At 57.9% G+C, this 16040-nt stretch overlaps 1 protein-coding gene across 1 annotated transcript; it reads right to left on the reverse strand.

Annotated features, from left to right (window-relative positions):
- Positions 1–61: 61 nt before the first annotated feature.
- METTL27 (methyltransferase like 27) lies at positions 62–2038 on the reverse strand. The gene is made up of 4 exons (XM_085240841.1): positions 1761–2038; positions 1536–1671; positions 1374–1466; positions 62–1270 (listed from the first exon to the last, which is right to left on the reverse strand). Exons 1-4 carry the CDS (start codon positions 1995–1997, stop codon positions 1029–1031), a joined length of 708 nt encoding a protein of 235 aa, XP_085096967.1. The 5' UTR covers positions 1998–2038; the 3' UTR covers positions 62–1028.
- Between the last annotated feature and the right edge of the window lie 14002 nt (positions 2039–16040).

The following is a 16040-nucleotide window of genomic DNA, read 5'->3' on the forward strand; positions in this document are numbered from 1 at the left end:
CCTGTGCCACCTCACCACCCCACAGGATGGCCCTTCACACAGGAACCACACACCTCAATCATGCAGTGCACATAGGGTTTATTCATTAGCCAAGCACGGGACAGGGACAGCCACAACCCCCAGCCACTCAGCGTGGGGGCAGTGCTGGGGACAAAGGGACAGTGCCCGTGACACCGAGGGGAAGCAGAGGCTGGCACCACAGCACCAGGACATGGGGAGACAATGCACACCAGAGCCCAGCCAAGGAGACAAATTGGGATGCTTGAATGCCCCAAAACTGTGGGCTCAGCTCCTGTAGTGGTGGCACCGAGGCGAGTGCGGAGCCACTGCTCTGATGGGGTGAGTTTCCATGTGAAGGAAATCGCATGGATGGATGCTCCTCACATCCATGGGAATGAGACAAGCAGCAGCAGGTCTGTAGGAAGGAAAACAAAAAGATTCCAGTGGGAGATTTGGGTAAAAAACTTCCCAAGGAAGCAGTGGAGGAGGAAGGGGTGGAGGCACCATACGAGGGGTGCGGGGAACAGGATGGGCAGGAGATGCCGGGCGGCTCCGGGGTGGGGAACAGCCACCCTGAAGCCTCTTCCAGGTTCATTTCCCACCCAGCCCATTAGCTACAAAACCATAGGAAAATGAGGGCTTAAGCAGGCAGGATGAAAGGTTGACGGTGCTTGGAAACTTCCCCAGGCGGGCGTCGTGCTGTTACACTGCTCCTGGTGCGGTCAGTCTCTGTCACCTCGGTGTGCAGGGTGTGGGGGTCACTGTAGGACGCAGAACCCCCCCAGGCGTGGAGCTGGGGTCTGGAACAGGGGTGAAGGGGCAGGATCCAGGGGGTGACCGTGGCCGTGACGGAGGTGGGCACCACGAGGACACAAGGGCGGCTCTGCGGTGGTGTCACAGCACGGACCGGAACTGAGGTGCTGGGAAGGAGCCCCGGTGTTTGAGCCTGGGGTGGTACAGCCATCGGACGGGGGACACCTGCGGGGTGGCACTGCACCAAGCACTGCGCTGGGCCCCTTCAGGGTGTCTCAGCCCTCCTCGGGGGGCGGGACGGGGCACTTGCGGTAGATGTAGATCACGCCAGAGATGTAACCGCTGCCACGGACGTTCTCCTCCTCCTCGGAGGTGGCCCTCTCCCAGCGCGGCACCTCTTGCACCAGCACACGCTGCCACGCGCCCTTCTCCTCCAGCTGCTGCAGCGCGGCCTCCAGCTCCGCCCGGTACCGCTGGTTCGAGGGGTTGCTGCGGGTGGTCAGGCACAGGAAGCCCCCTGCCGATGGCGAGTGGGTGACAGCCGCCGGCTCGCTCCTACCGGGACGCGGGGCCGAGGCCTCGTCCCGTCGCCGGAGGTCAGCGCGGGGACGCCGCCTCACCTGCCCTGGTGACGCGCAGCAGCTCCGGCAGCGCCGAGCTCGGCACCTGCCCCTCGCCCAGAGCTCCCACCAGCGTCACGGCGTCGTAGCGCTCTGCGGGTCGGGCACGTCAGCCACCCGCGGGGCGCACGTGGTGTCACCGCTCCCGGTGCCGGCCGTTACCTGCGGGCGCGGGCAGCGGCTCCCGGCCCAGCTCGCAGCGCTGCAGCTGTCGGTAGAGCCCGGTGCTCCGCGCCAGCTCCAGCATCCCGGCGCTGCCGTCCACGCCGTGCAGGCAGCGGAACCCGCGGCGGTGCAGCTGTGGGACGGACGGACAGACGGACGGACGGGAGGATGGGATGACCGCTCGGCTCCCCCCATCCCATCCCGTCCCGTCCCGTCTCGTACCTCCCGCGCTACGAGCCCGGTGCCGCACGCCACGTCCAGCACCCGCGCCTCGGCGGGCGGCGAGGGGAAGGCGAAGGCAAGCGAGGCGGCAGCCAGGTACGGCGCACGGTACTCCAGCGCGGCCACATCCTGCTCGTAGCGCCCAGCCCAGCCGTCGTACAGCCGCAGCAGCTCCGGCAGCTCCGCACCGCCGTGCACCGCCGCGACGCGCTCCCGCACTCCCGCCGCCAGCTGCATCGCAGCCCTGCCCCTCGCCCCTCCCCGCGCTTCTCCATTGGCTTAGCGCTCCGCCCCGGGCCCGCCTGCCGTCGTCTCATTGGTTAGCGGCAGGGTGGAGGGCACGCCCCCCAGGCTTCTGATTGGCTATCGGCGCCCGGCCGCTGTCGCGCTCCGTTAGGTAGAGGGCGCGACCAAATGCGGCTGCGGGGGGGAGCGGGGAAGTGCGTCGGGGGGACGGATCAAGTGCTGGGACTGGGGGGGACGTGAGCGAATGGCCTGGGAGTAAAAACCAGGGAGGTGGCACCGAACACATGGGGAGGTCGCCGGGGGGTGACACCAAGGGCCTCCTGGTGACCGAGTGCTTTCAGGAGGAGAGGTGACTCTCCGTGCCATGAGGCTGTGCCCCGAGGGGTGACCTGGAGCCCCGGGAGGTGACACGCAGCTTTCCCGGGGGTCACTGGGTGCCCCGGGCCTCTGTTCACAGGCACATGCCGTGCTGCTGGTGCTGCAGCAAGGTGCTGTTTGTGTGGGACTGCCGTATCGTCCCTTTGTGTCACTGTGTCTTCTGCACGGTGCTCCTGGGACAGGTCACCTCCTGTCACCACCCCCCACAGCTCCGGTCCTGCACTGTCACCTCCATCTCACCTCTCTATCTTCTGCCTGCACAAGGCCACGTTCCTCTGCCACTGCCAGGACGTGTCCTGTTCCATGCTGGCGCAGGTGACACCGTGGTGCTGAGCAGCTCCCCGGCCCCGGGCAGGTTCTGCATCTCCTGACACACGTACATCCCTGGCTGCCCATGGGAGCAGAGTGTGTGGTCACAGTGTGAGGTCTGAGGATGGGTTGGGGGAGCGGCCTCGGGGGGCTGTGAGCGATCACAGAACCATTAAGGTTGGAAAAGACCTCTAAAGTCACCAGTCCAACCCCAACCCATCCCTCCAATACCCACTGCCCACATCCCTCAGTGCCGCATTTTGGGAACACCTCCAGGGTTGGTGATCCCACCGCTCCCTGGGCAGCTGTGCCACTGCATTACTGAGACCGAGTGTTTCCTAATACCCAACCTGAACCTCCCCTGGAGCAGCTTAATGCCATCACCTCTCATCCTATCGCTGTTACCTGGGAGCAGAGGCCGACTCCCATCCCCACCACCTCCTTTCAGGCAGTTGCAGGGAGCAGTGATGTCTCCCCTGAGCCTCCTCTGCTCCACTCTGACCCATCCCAGCTCCCTCAGCCGATCCCCATCAGACGTGTGCTCCAGAGCCCTGAGAGCTCCGTTCCTTCTCTGGACACACTGCAGGTCTCCCCGGTACAGAGGGGCCCAGCGCAGAGCCGGGTGGGCGCGGACAGTGCAGAGCGGGGGCCTCGAGAGGGAGCCCTCCGCCCGCGCTCAGCCCCGCGCCGGGCACTGCCTGCCTGGCCGGGCGGTGGGGCGGTGGGCTGCGGCACTCAGCGCAACTTCGTGGCTCCTCGCATCGCTCCTGAAGTTGCCTCGAGGTGACAGCGGGGACATGTGAGGCTCGGGGCACGGCTGGGGCACAGAGGTGGGCCTCTGCCCGGTGACCCGCGTGCCGGACGTTGTCACTTTGTCCCCTCTCTGCTCACGGCTCCCATCCCGCACCCCGGGCAGGTGGCTCTGCTGCTGACACCGCATCTTTGGAGCAGCTTTCCCGCACCGAACATCGTTTTCCCCGGCCCCGACACGCGTGGATCCGCTCTGCAATTTGCCGGCACTTTTCTAAACATCGTGTTCCCGGGGCTGGCGCGCACCGAGTGCTGTGCACAGCTGTACAAACAGCTCCTGCTCCCCGCGGCACGGCAGCTTTGGGCTGGCTTTGGCCCAACCCCGGCTAGCCAAGCTGCGGGCCGGCCCCGGTGCCAACACCAAGGACCCGGGGATGCTTCGCCCTGCAAGGAGCCCTGCGAGGGTTTGGGTGTTGTGTCCGGAGCTGTGCTGAGGCTGTGCTTTGTGCTGGCACGTGGCTCCACGACGATGGGCTCCTGCTGCATTTGCTCATGCTTGTGTCACCCTCGGTGCAGTTCTTCAGGTGCTGTCCTCATACTGTGCCTGTGTATGCAGTGTCTCCCTGTGCTGGTACCAGCTTGCAGTCTGCCACAGAGCGGGGACAGGCAGTGGGAAAGAACAGCACTAAGCTGCATTTTGATGCTCTGCAGGGCCAGGCATCCCCAGACCCAGCAATGTCACCCATCTGCTGCCTTGCCTGCCTGCAGGCCCCATTGCATCAGCCTGTCCTGGGCTCCTGGGTTTGCTCCAAGCTCGCATCTTCCTGCAGAGCATCCCTAACTGTGCTTTAGTCCCTAAGCCTGCCCTGTGGGGTGGACCAGAACACCCAGCAGAAGCAGTCTGTCCAATCTGTGGTGTGGGAATCATGGCCAAGGACTGTCTCAGATCACCCCATGGTGTGCAGCACTCTGAGTCCATCCGGCAGTGATGGACAGCCAGTCCCTGACATGGAGAGAGATGTGATCCATTGTTTTTGTGGGGCACCCACCAGGTCTGGGTGGTTTGTGAGTGTTCACCAGGGCTGTGCTGGCGGGTGATGGGTGGGAGGCTATGGGAACAGGGGGCATCAGTGCTCGTGCATCCCTGCACATGTCCTCTGAGCAGCTCCTGGCTGCAGGGAGCCCCAGGAGCTGCAGCCATGCCTGAGCCCAGCTGTTCCCCATCAAAGCTGCCTCAGCACTCACGTCCCTCCTTTGCTGGCATCTCCCTCCTGAGTTAATGGAGAAATCAACGGTGCTCCCTTCCATGAATGGCTTTGCTCTGATCCCAGATATCATGCATAAACCCCATGGCCTTGTCACCCCCTTGGTGCTTGGGTGTATGTCAGCCCTGGCATGGAAGCAACTCCTTGGGCTGGGGGACAGATGGAGGACAAGGGGACAGATGCTCCCTGGTGTCAGCTCGGGACTTGGTCCCCTCAAATATCTGCAGAGATGTGGTGGCCCTTCACACAGTAGTGTTGCCACTGGCTGGGGTGGCTCTGCGCGTGCGTGCCTGTGCAGTGCACTGTTTTCATTTCCCAGCATCCAAACGTGGCTGGAGTCCATCAGCCCGTGGACCGTCCCATCCTTCCCCAAAGCCCAACCCACTGGTGTCCGAGGACAAGTGGATTTTGCCCCCTCACGCAAAACCACTCAGCACCACGAGCCGCCTGAAGGCTGGGCCCCTGCCCGACTTCTCAGTTCATAAATCTGAACACGGCTGTGATTGATCGGGGCCAGGGCTGCTGTCACTGAACCATCTGCATCAGCCCCTGACACCCGCATGGCTCACGACCAGGTAGCAAGGAGAGGCTGAGATATAAATCAGCAGCACAGCACGGTGCTGGCCGGAGATCAGACCTGCAGTACAGACGAGAGGGCTGAGGAACAACTCACAGCTGATTCATGGCTGCTGGCATGGCTGGCACAGTCCTCCACCTGTGAGCCACGTTGCCACGCTGCTACAACCCCTGGGGACATGACATGTGGCTCAGCAGGGCTTCAGAGTTTGATTACTCCCATATCAGCTCCAGACTGGTAAACAGCACTTACGTCATCTGAAGCGTGTTGCTCCCACAGCCCCCCCATCCCTGGTGCACACAAATCCCAAGTCACTGCATCATGGGGACATGGTTGCTCCCACCCTGGTAACATTCCCACTTCTGACCCTACCCTTCACATCAGCACCTCTTCCCACAACACCTCCCTGCGGCTCTCTGCTGAGCCCCCTCTGCCCGGCTCACCCCCTTCCCCACCATGGAGCCACCCCACGTCCCCAGCCACCCTACAGACCCCACTGCCATCATGTCCCCAACCTCACCCACTCCCTCTCCTTGCCCCAGATGCCACCTGTCCTTGTGATGGGGCACCTTCCTCCCTGCCCACATGCTGTGCCCCTGGGATCTGCTCCCTGTGCCAGCTCAGCTCCGTGCCCACACCCAGCTCTGTGCCCGGCTGCTCCCACACCCGCTGTGCCATCACACAGCACCTCATCCCGGTGACTCAGGGTCACTCTCAAGATCACACCCTCGTGACTTGGCATCGATCCCCAGGGTACACCCTGATGACATCGGGAGGCTGCCCGATCGCACCCTGAGACTGTGACTCGCTGGTGACATTCCTGCCATGTGGTGTAAATCACAGCGCATGGCTGCGGTACCGGGGCAGAGCACAGCTCCACATCCCTGCAAACATCTTGACCCCACGGAGTACAGCCCAGCGCCCTGACCCTGGCTTTGTGGGACCCCTCACGCCAAGTTCCCTGTGCCCCAGGGGATGGAGGTTGCCTTGATGTGGTCTGGCTCGGTAATAATGTGCAAACTTTCACTGCAATGGGAATTAGGAGTGGATTAGTGACCGCAAACACACAGCAGTTTTTTTGTAGCTTGCAAGGGATGACAGTGCTGCTGGTGAGGTTGGCTGCAGGCTGTGGGGGTCCTTGGTAACCTGAAAGCATTTAAAGATGCATGGTGACACCAAGCCCACCTCACCCTGCTTGGACTGGGACCTGAGGGTGTTTCAGTATCTGGATCTCAGAAACAGCACTGAACGGTATGGACCTCCAGAGGGAGGTCAGGCTGCTTCACCCTCTTCCCCTGACTCTTATACCTCATCCTAAGGCCCGTACTGATCTCCTGCAGGGGCCTCTGTGCCCTCAGCTCTGCCCTGAGCCTGCCCTGAGCTCCTTCTGCAGGGGGTGGAGGAACCCTTGGCTGCCTCACTGCCCAAATGGGGTTTGTGGGCTTCCCCTGGGGATAGGAGCTGAATGCAGAACAATTCCATGCATTGGTTTTGCCCTGGGTTGAGCTGAACCTGAGCTGAGCGTGGAACCCAATCCCCAGACATGGATCAGAGAGCTGTTACAGAAGGCGCATTCATGGGCAGGGGTGGAGATGAAGGTTTGGGTGATGGTGACTGTAGATGAGAGCACATCCCATTGTGCTTCCAGTGGTCACTCGTGGTTGAATCTGCATCAACCACAGACTCCTGGCTGGTGATGTTTGCCCTCCCTTTGCCGGAGGATTTCAGTTGAGGAGGATTTTGCTGGAGGATTGCATCTTTGGATTTCCTGGCCTGAGTTGCTTCCAGCCTGTGCTGATCCGAATGACCTGGTTAGGCCGTGCGGTGGTGGATCTATCCTAACTCACAGTTGCAGCTGGAAGAGGATGTGCAATTAACGTCTTGGAAAGGGAGGGAGGCAGAGCAGCAGAGGGGACTACAGGCTGAGAATGGCTGTGGAGTATTGACTCCCGGAAAGCACGTGCAAGGGAGGATCCTGCAGGGCAGCTGCCCGCTCCTCACAGGAACAATTCAAGGGAGTAAGTTCAGAGAGAGGCTAGGAATCTGGCAACACCGAAATCTCTGCAATTATCTCAAGAACAAGGAGGAGGGGCCCAGACAGCGGAAACAACATGAAATCATTGGATTCGGGGTAGCACGAGCACAGGGATGGATGCAAAGTCACCTGGAGGAGGAGGTTGCTGTGCATCTGGGGGTCTGCAGGGAGGGTGGAGGTGGCCCCTGGAGGGTGTTTCTGAGTGGCACAGCTGCTCTGGAGTGGCTGTGCTGTTTTTCTCCTATTTTTGCTGGAAATCTTGGTCAGGAGTGCAGCTGATACCCCCTCAGCAGCACAAATGGCTTGGCTGGAGGGGCTGGAGGTACATAAAGGTGATGGGTGCTGGAGGAACAGGCTGAGCCCGGGGGTTTGTGTCTTGGGGCGTTTCAAACGTTGGCTGAAGGAATCACATTGTGGATTATCTCTGAGAACAACAAACTCAGAGCTCACGTGAGTTCAAAGGGTGGGTTCAGCTCGAGTTCACCAAAGCAAAATCCATGGTGGATTATCATGTAAAAGGGCTCAGCCTTGGCTCAGAGGGTCCATGAGCTGCAAGCTGCTGTAATCCGGGAAAGTATTTGAGGATGTGTCACCCTGTGTGGGCCACTCTTGTCTGCTCCTTTGCAGGTGGCTGCTACTCAGCTCTGCAGGGGCAGTGTGCAGGGATGGACCCCCACCCACAGCACATGGGCAGCACCCCATCCCCGCAGCAGGAATGTGTTCTGGGCTGTTCTGCAGCACTGGTCAGCAGGGAGCAGAGACACCTGGTGCTTCTGAAGCCTGTGTGCAGGTGGGGCTCCCAAAGAGCTCCTCAGTTCAAGGCAGATGGGGGAACTCTGCAGAGAGCCCAGTGGAGGGCCACAGAGATGATCAGGGCCTGGAGCATCTCCCTTATGAGGAAAGGCTGAGAGCCCTGGGGCCGTTCACATGGAGAAGGCTGAGGGGGGATCTGACCAGTATTTATCAATATCTAAAGGGTGGGAGTCAGGGGGGTGGTGCCAGGCTCCTCTCAGTGATGCCCAACAAAAGGACAAGGGGCTGTGCTTCACTGCCTGTGCATGGAGCTTACAGCTTTGTCTCCATCCTATCCTTGCACGTTGGCTGTTTGTCCCTGAGGTGCTGGCCAGACTTGGGGTCCTCACTGTGACCCACTGCCCCACCATGCACGCAGCCCCGGATGCTTGCAAGCTGTGTGCAGCACAGATGCTTTGGGTGATGCCAGATCTTCTATGTTTCTTGGCCCCCAGCTCCTCGGCCATCTCGCCAGGTATGTAACTATCCCAGCTATTTCCTGCTGTACTGAAAAAAAAAAAAATCCAACCCTTCTCCCTGTTTGATATAAATACACAGCGTGGCTGCCCAGCCCCCTGGCTGGATAAGCAGCATTGCAGACGGATTGCGTCCTCCAGCAGCACAGCCAGCACCCCGTGCCCTGCTTGTTCCCTTTGGCAAGGGGAACAGAGGGGTCTGCCATGGCCATGGCCCTGACCCAGCTCCCATTGCAGCCGCAGTGATTTATGGCCTGCTTCCCTCCTCCTGACAAGCACATCCTGGGAGAGGGTGTTGCTGCACCAAGCTGGATGGGAAAGGGAAGCGTGTGGTGCCCCTGAACTGCTCTGTCCCCATCTAAGCCCCAGGCTGGGGCAGCCCACCAGGCCTGGGAATGGGAGACCACCCTTCCTAATGTGTTTTACCAGTGTATATTTTCTGTCCCATGACAAGAATGCCAGGGATCCAATGTTGAGGCCCCAAATCTGCAGTTCCTTTGCTGCTCTGTTCCTAGGCTGGTGCAATGGGTGCTGCCCAGCCTCATCTGCTTAATAAACAGAGAAGGTTTTATGAAGGCAATTCCATGGAAACCCCCATGCTTTGAGGGGCTCCGACAGTGCCAGTGCCAGGACAGGGGGATGGGCTATGCATGATGCGCTGTGCTCAGGACCTGCAAATGCCAGTGGGCACGGAGCTGCAGCCCTGGATGCTGGTGGTCTGCAGCTAAGGGCAACGCAGTGCAGCATTGCTGTGCTCCTTGTGGAGCAGTCAGTGAGTGGATTTACTGTCCCAGGGTTTACCCCTGACTGCCCTTTGCCCTTGCCTGGGCAGTCCTTGCTTTTGCAGTTGTAGAGTGAAGCCTTGACCCTGCAATCACCTCAGATCACCTCTGTGGTCAAGCTGTAAAGCACCAGGGACACACGTCCCAAACTCTGCAGGTGATTCATAAAATCACATCAATTCATTAAACAAATGAGGTCCTGGGCACCATTTGCTGTCCTCCTGGGAAAGCTCTCCTGCCCAGCTCTGCCATCTGCCCTCTGCCCGGCTCCACGTACCCATGCCCACAGCTCCAAGGGAGCGATGCCTGCAGCTCTGTGTGTGTGGTAGGTCTCTGGTTATTTTGTCTGCACTTTCCCCGCCGAGTGCAAGCAAGTTGTGGTCTGAATTCCTGTTTCACTGTAATTGTTCTGTTATCTCCCCGCCAGGGTCTGGTTTCACTCATGCTTTGAGTTGCTGTCTGAAATGAATGGATTTCTCCGTTATTAAGAGCTGTTCCAGAGCTGTTCCTCCTGCTGCCTGTGTCTGCCCTTTTCCACTTCCAGTGCTGCCCTTACTGCCCTACCCTTGGCCCTGAGCCCACTCACACCAAGTCTCTGCAGCATGAGCTCTGAGGCACATGGAGCAAAGGCAGCTGGAAAGGACTTGAAAGTATCTGAAAAGATCTGCAAACATGGAGTGATGGAGCAGGGCCGGCTGGGGCGATGGAACAAGACCAGTTGGGTGATGGAGCTGTCCTGGTTGGGGTGACAGAGCAAGACTGGTTGGGGTGATGGAGCAGGACCAGTTGAGGTGATGGAGTAGGGCTGCTTGAAGTGATGGAGCTGGGCTGGTTAGAGTGATGGAGGAAGACTGGTTTGGGTGATGGAGCAAGATTTGTTGGAATGATGGAGTAGGACTGGTTGGAGTGATGAAGCAGGAGTAGTTGGGGTGATGGACTAGCACCACTTGGGGTGATGGAGCAGGACTAGTCGGGGTGCTGCAGCAGAGCTTTGAAGATGAGGAGAAAGGAAGCCACCAAAGGTAATGGGCACTAGCTGCCAAATGGGGACTTTTCATCAGAATTTTTCCTAACGGTCTTTTTTTTCCCTGTGATGGAGTTTCAAATACTGGAGCAAGGACCCAGGGAGGTGGTAAACATTCACTCTTGGAGATATTCAGGACTGGACTGGATACGATCCCAGTGTGATCATATTGAACCTGCTCTGCTGGAGCTGGACCTGATGCCTCCCTAGACCCCCTCCAACCTCAGTAACCCATTTTCTGGTGGCACACAGGGATGTGCCCCAGCGAGGTGACCATGGAGCTGACCATCATGCCCATAGAGCTGATGGCACTGAGACATGGCCATGCTGGGGCTGTCAGACAAGGGGCAATCGTTAAATGGAGGTTTCAATGAAAAGGGAAGATTCTGCTGCCCATCTTGGTACAAAATCACCTTTCCTAACATTCTCTCCAGCTCTTGGGCCAGTCTCCAGAGCGTGGCTTCCTCAACATTCCTCATGGACCATCCATGTGCTCCTGGTGCCCAAGTCATTGCTTCAATACTCCACTTAGCACCCAGCATCTCTGTACCCCACTCCTGGGGGTGACGGTGGCTGTATAAGTTGGACTCCATGTGCTGGGCCAGAGCTGGTGTGACATTGCTCAGGACACTGGGATGCGTGTGGGTGCTAATCTATGGGGCCATCACAGCAGGCACAGAACCAAAATCCCACTCTAATTGGCCTCGTCCAGTAATTCTTCCTGACAAAACAATTAAGTTTCTCAGGCAAGAGATGTTCTTTGCAAACAGGCCATGCCAGATGCTTTTGCTTTTTTTATCTGTGGTATTTAAGGATCTTTTTCTAATACTCACTCATTATTTTATGAGGCACAGACCAGTTCTGCCTGCCCTTTTGAAGCTGAGTATCACAGTCATGTTCATTTGTTGTCTCAGGGCTTCCCTAGCTCTACACAAGGGCTTTTTTTTTTTATTATTTCTTTCCCCTAATTATTTTAAATAAACATTCTTGATTTGTAAAGGGCCGGGCCCTGCGAGACAGGGCAGGGAGTGGGACTGGCTCCAGCCCTCCAGGCTGCCGAGGCTGCGTGCACTGCAGCAAGACTGAGGTCAAAGCTGGAAAATCTTGCACGAGGGGCCACGGCCAGCAGAGCCTGTCTCCCCTGGGGGTGACAATGCGTGGAAAACGTGAGCTGGGCGGTCAGGATGGCTGTGCCCAGGCTGGTGCTGCTGGAAGTCCCCGTGCTCGCTGCCCTTGCACTCCGTACCAAAGTTTGATGGCGTGTATCTCCCTGCCTTTGAATTTCAGTGGTCTCTTCCACCTTCTGGGGCAGCTTGCCCTTGGTTTCTCAGGCCCCACGTGCTTGTGCAGGTGTGGTGGTGCAGCCATGGCACCCTGGGGGGTTGCACCCTGAGAAGGGATGCAGAGGTTGGCATCTGCTGGAAGAGAGACAGAGCACGTGGATGGGATGTGCTGGGTTCTGGGGGGTCTGTGCTGGTGTGCAGGTCTCGGTGGGGTCTGCCAGCAACAGGGACCTGTGCCTGTGTGCCTTGTGGTGTCTCTGACGTCCTGCCTGGTGACTCCAGCACTGCTGGCTGCTCGCTGTGGAGGATCTGCTGGGGTGGGTGCTGCTGGAGCAGAGCAGATGATGTGTTATCTTGCTCAGACATCACAGGTATCCTAAATTGGGGGTCTGAAGAGGATGCTGAGGGAGGGTGCAACCTCCCATCGATGTGCCATTGGTGTGAGCACTCTGGCACAGCAGTCCTGCACCAGGTGCCAGCTCTCTTGTGCCAGCAGCACTGGGGCTGGCAGTGATGGCAGTGCTCCCTGATGCTCTGAGTATCTCCCTCACTCCTGTTCCCTGGTCCCCCAGCTCCCTCTGTCCCCATCTTTTCTGTGTGCTGGATGGAGCATCCAATCCCACCCCTCGCAACAGAGCAGGTGAGTGACCCCACTTTCTACATGGGGATCTACTGTTGGCTCCATCCCACAAGGCCACACCTATGACAGGTGCTCCCATGGCTCGGGGTGACCCTTCCCAGCAGGTTCCAGCTCAGCCACTCTATAAATCTTCCTCCCTGCGTGCTGCAGATTGCAGGGAGGCAGCCTGGGCTGAGGGTGGGAGCGTCCAGCTGCGGCCGTGCTCTCCACGGAGGAGCCGTGTGTGGGGATGCCAGCATTTCCAAGCGCAAGACAATTGTGCTTTATTTCCTCGCTGCATAGGAAAAATAATAAACATTCCTGGGGTTTGTTTTCAGGCTGCTTTGTGGAATAAATCTCAGACTGTTGTTGTCTCTCTGGACTCTCTGGTCCCACAGAACTGTGTGTTCTCTCTTCATGAGTCACGGCTGACGCTCTGAAATGCGGTGCAATGGCTCTGTGCTGCTCTGGCTGGATGTGCTGCAGATGTTGGGGCAGAGCTGCTCGGCTCCCATGGGTGTCAGTGAGCCCCCAGCACTTCTGCCTGCACCTCTCCGACTGATTCCCTGGGCCTGGTGATGCTTTCTGGCCCCTGGTGATGTTACCTGTGTCACGGAATGGCAGATTTTTGAGGGGAGGGGTCTGTCCTGAAGGGAAAGGTCTGTCCTGGAGAAGAGCAGAGTTGTGGGGGAGCCAACAGCATTTCCCAACCCCTTTCCTTGGGTGGGAATCGGATGTGTCATTGGAGCCCAAAGGATGTATGGCTGCTGGCCTGTGGCCTGTGGGAGCAGCCTTCAGCAGTGCCCATTTTCATGTGATGGGACCTGGCCTTGATGCCCTTAGCATGATGTAGGACCTCATAATGGAGACATGGCTCTGTGGGAGAGTGGCTCACCGTACCCATGCCCTGGTTGATGTCCACAGAGGCACCTGGATGCCATTGAGATGAATGATCCATACAGTGTGCAGAAGCCAGGGTCACACCACCACTGCTGGAGCAGTTGAATGTGCCATGGGATGACATGGGGCTGGGAAACATCGAGCAGAACTGGATGGTCTTCGTGGCAAAGTTGTTCTTGGTGTGACCAACAAGCTGGCACTGCCTGCATCATCTCCAGCACTTAGCATAGGATGGCCAGCATCCAACAGCATATGGAAGCCTCATAACCCTACCTTCCTAGTCTTGCCAGCCTTCCTCCTGCACATGGTCTCACCATAAAGACAAAAGGCCTCCTGAGGGGTCGGTGTGGACCATGCATGTGGATGAGGGCAGCCCGGTGGCACACGACACCGGTCAGCTGTGCTGGATGGTCCCTTGTGCATGACCTGCACTGACGGGCTGAGCCCTTTGGCTCACATCTGAGAGCCTGTGCACGTCCTCAGGATGGGATGGGGTAGAGCAGTCTGCAGGAGGTCGGCACGTGCACTTGGCTGGAAGGCTGACCTCAGCCTCAGCTTTGCTAGTTGTGTCCCAAAAATAGCCAGCTTTAGAAACACGAAGTCTCCTGGTGCTATTACCCAACACGCAATACAAATATAGCGGCAGCAGTCAGTCCAGCGAAACCACCGCCAGGAATTGTGCGAGTTACGGCAAACAGACCGACCCCAGGGGATGGAGGTGGTGGGAGGGGATGCATCACCAGGGCTGCTGGTTATACAGCAAAGGACTGGTCTGGCTTTGGAGGAACTCGGGGTGTTTTCAGAGTTATCCATGGAAAATAATGGCCAAAAAGCCTCCGAAGGTACAGTGTTTTATTGCCTCAGGGGGGAGTCACGGAGATGCCTTTATCGGAGACAGGAGGGTTTAGGAGAAACGCGATTCCAGCTTGCAGGGAAGAATCACGGGGGGAATGTTCTTCCCTGGGAGATGCCTGGTAGACACTCAGCGGATGTCTTATGTAGCCAATAATGTAGCATTGTGAGAGTCTCTACAAAGCTCAGATAAGAGCCGGTCACTGCGGGGGGCTCTGGACACTGTCAGGGCGAGGAGTGAGCAGACTGTGCTGTGCTAACGAGGAGCTAATTGCTGCGCTCAGGATGCGTAGGCAACCGGCTGGCGTTGGACATCAATGAACAACGTGTTTATTTGGATATCTGAAAGGTCAATTTTCTGAAACATGAAACAATCGCTGGCATGACCGCCTGGGACTGTAAATTTAGAATGGGAGGTGTTAGCAAAAGCTGGGACTCGTTCAAGGACATCCCATCAGTGCCCCAAAGCCATGATTTCATAGACCAAAATAACCCTCCCAGGGAAGAGGCTGTCAGCAGCAGTTTGGAGGTGTGACGGGGCGGGAGGACCGCTCACCCCAAGGAATGCTGCAGGTGGGACTTGGTGTGAGCCTGGGTGCAGGGAGGGGAGGTGAGCAAAGAGCCAAATGTCTGCTCTGCCTCATTGCCATTGAGAGGGCGGTGAGCCTTCGCCTCTTCCTCATCCTCCTTCTTTGCTTCAGCCATCCTGCTCCTGGCACAAGGCAGGCAAAGGACATCTGCATCTCCCACTGTACCAAATGGGGTGTGCCAAACCTGTCTGAGCCATGGGCTGGAGAGCTGGCTCTGCCTGGAAGGGTGGGGAGAAAGGAAATCTGCAGCGACCTAAAGAACTGTTGGTTAAACTGTGCAGGTGGGAGAGGGGGAAGCCAAAGAAATCAATGAGCTGTTGCTGGCTAATGGCAGTGAGAAGCCTTTGAAAATATACATTAAGGATGACCAAATCAAGCCAAGCCCAGTCTCAGCCTTGTGCAAAACAAGTGGAGTCAAACTGTAACATGCAAAACTGTAAGTATGCACCAGATGACTCCAGCCTGTGCTTGGGTTGGAGCATAAAGCTGCATTCACCCCCGTGGGGGCTAAAAATTTACGTCTGTGATGGAGAAGGATGTGCAACCACAGCCCAGTGGGCCCGATGGACTTACACCCTTGAGCCAAGAATGAGCTGCTGGAAGAGCCCCTGACATGCTGACACTGACACTGAACAAGCCTTGGAAAGACAGGACGACATTGAGCCCCTGGAGCTCTGCCAGGAATCAAGGGCTGAAAGCTGAAGAGGGGGACAGTGACTGTGCAAGCTGTCCAGTCATTGTAGTCCCATAGGCTGAGAAATAACTGCACGGTATGAGGCTGAGCGTGTCCTGCTTGCTAAGAGAAGGCTGCAAGGTGACGTGATCATTTTTATAGGTCCTTGCACACAAAGATGTTTCCTGGTGGGGGAGGCTTTCAGGAGCTTTGACAAATGTTTGCTACGGTCCACTGGCTGGAAGCCTCATTCAGACAAATTCAGCCTCAAAACACGCTGTGGTTTCCCACTCCTCAAGGGCCACCGGCCACTGGAGGAACTTTTTGGATGCGGGGAGGATTTGCTGCTGCCTGGAGCAGCACTACGTCTTCCTGCAGCCAGGCGTTAGGCCAGCTTGTAGGAGAAATCATGGTGTGCATCCTGTTCCTTCCCAGCCCCTGTGAGGAACCAGCTGAAGTGCTCATGGTGTGCTCGGCTTCTTGTTAAAAAGGAGTTTGTGACCCGTGTCAGTGCCCCAGGCAGCGAGGGCAGCACCAGAGTGGACCATGGGACGTGGATGGTGGTGAGCACTGGAAGTGATGCAGGAGGTGGACATGGCAGTGAGGAGGAGTGGAGGATGCTATAGGGTAGAGACATAACCCAGCAAAGGTGGTATGACAAGCTGGGGACAAGGGAGGTGAGATTTGATATGCTAATGGGATGCTGTAGGAGCCATCACCCAGAGAGGC

Source organism: Meleagris gallopavo, chromosome 21, assembly GCF_905368555.1.
Source record: "Meleagris gallopavo chromosome 21, MGAL_WU_HG_1.1, whole genome shotgun sequence".
Classification (NCBI taxonomy): Eukaryota; Metazoa; Chordata; class Aves; order Galliformes; family Phasianidae; genus Meleagris; species Meleagris gallopavo.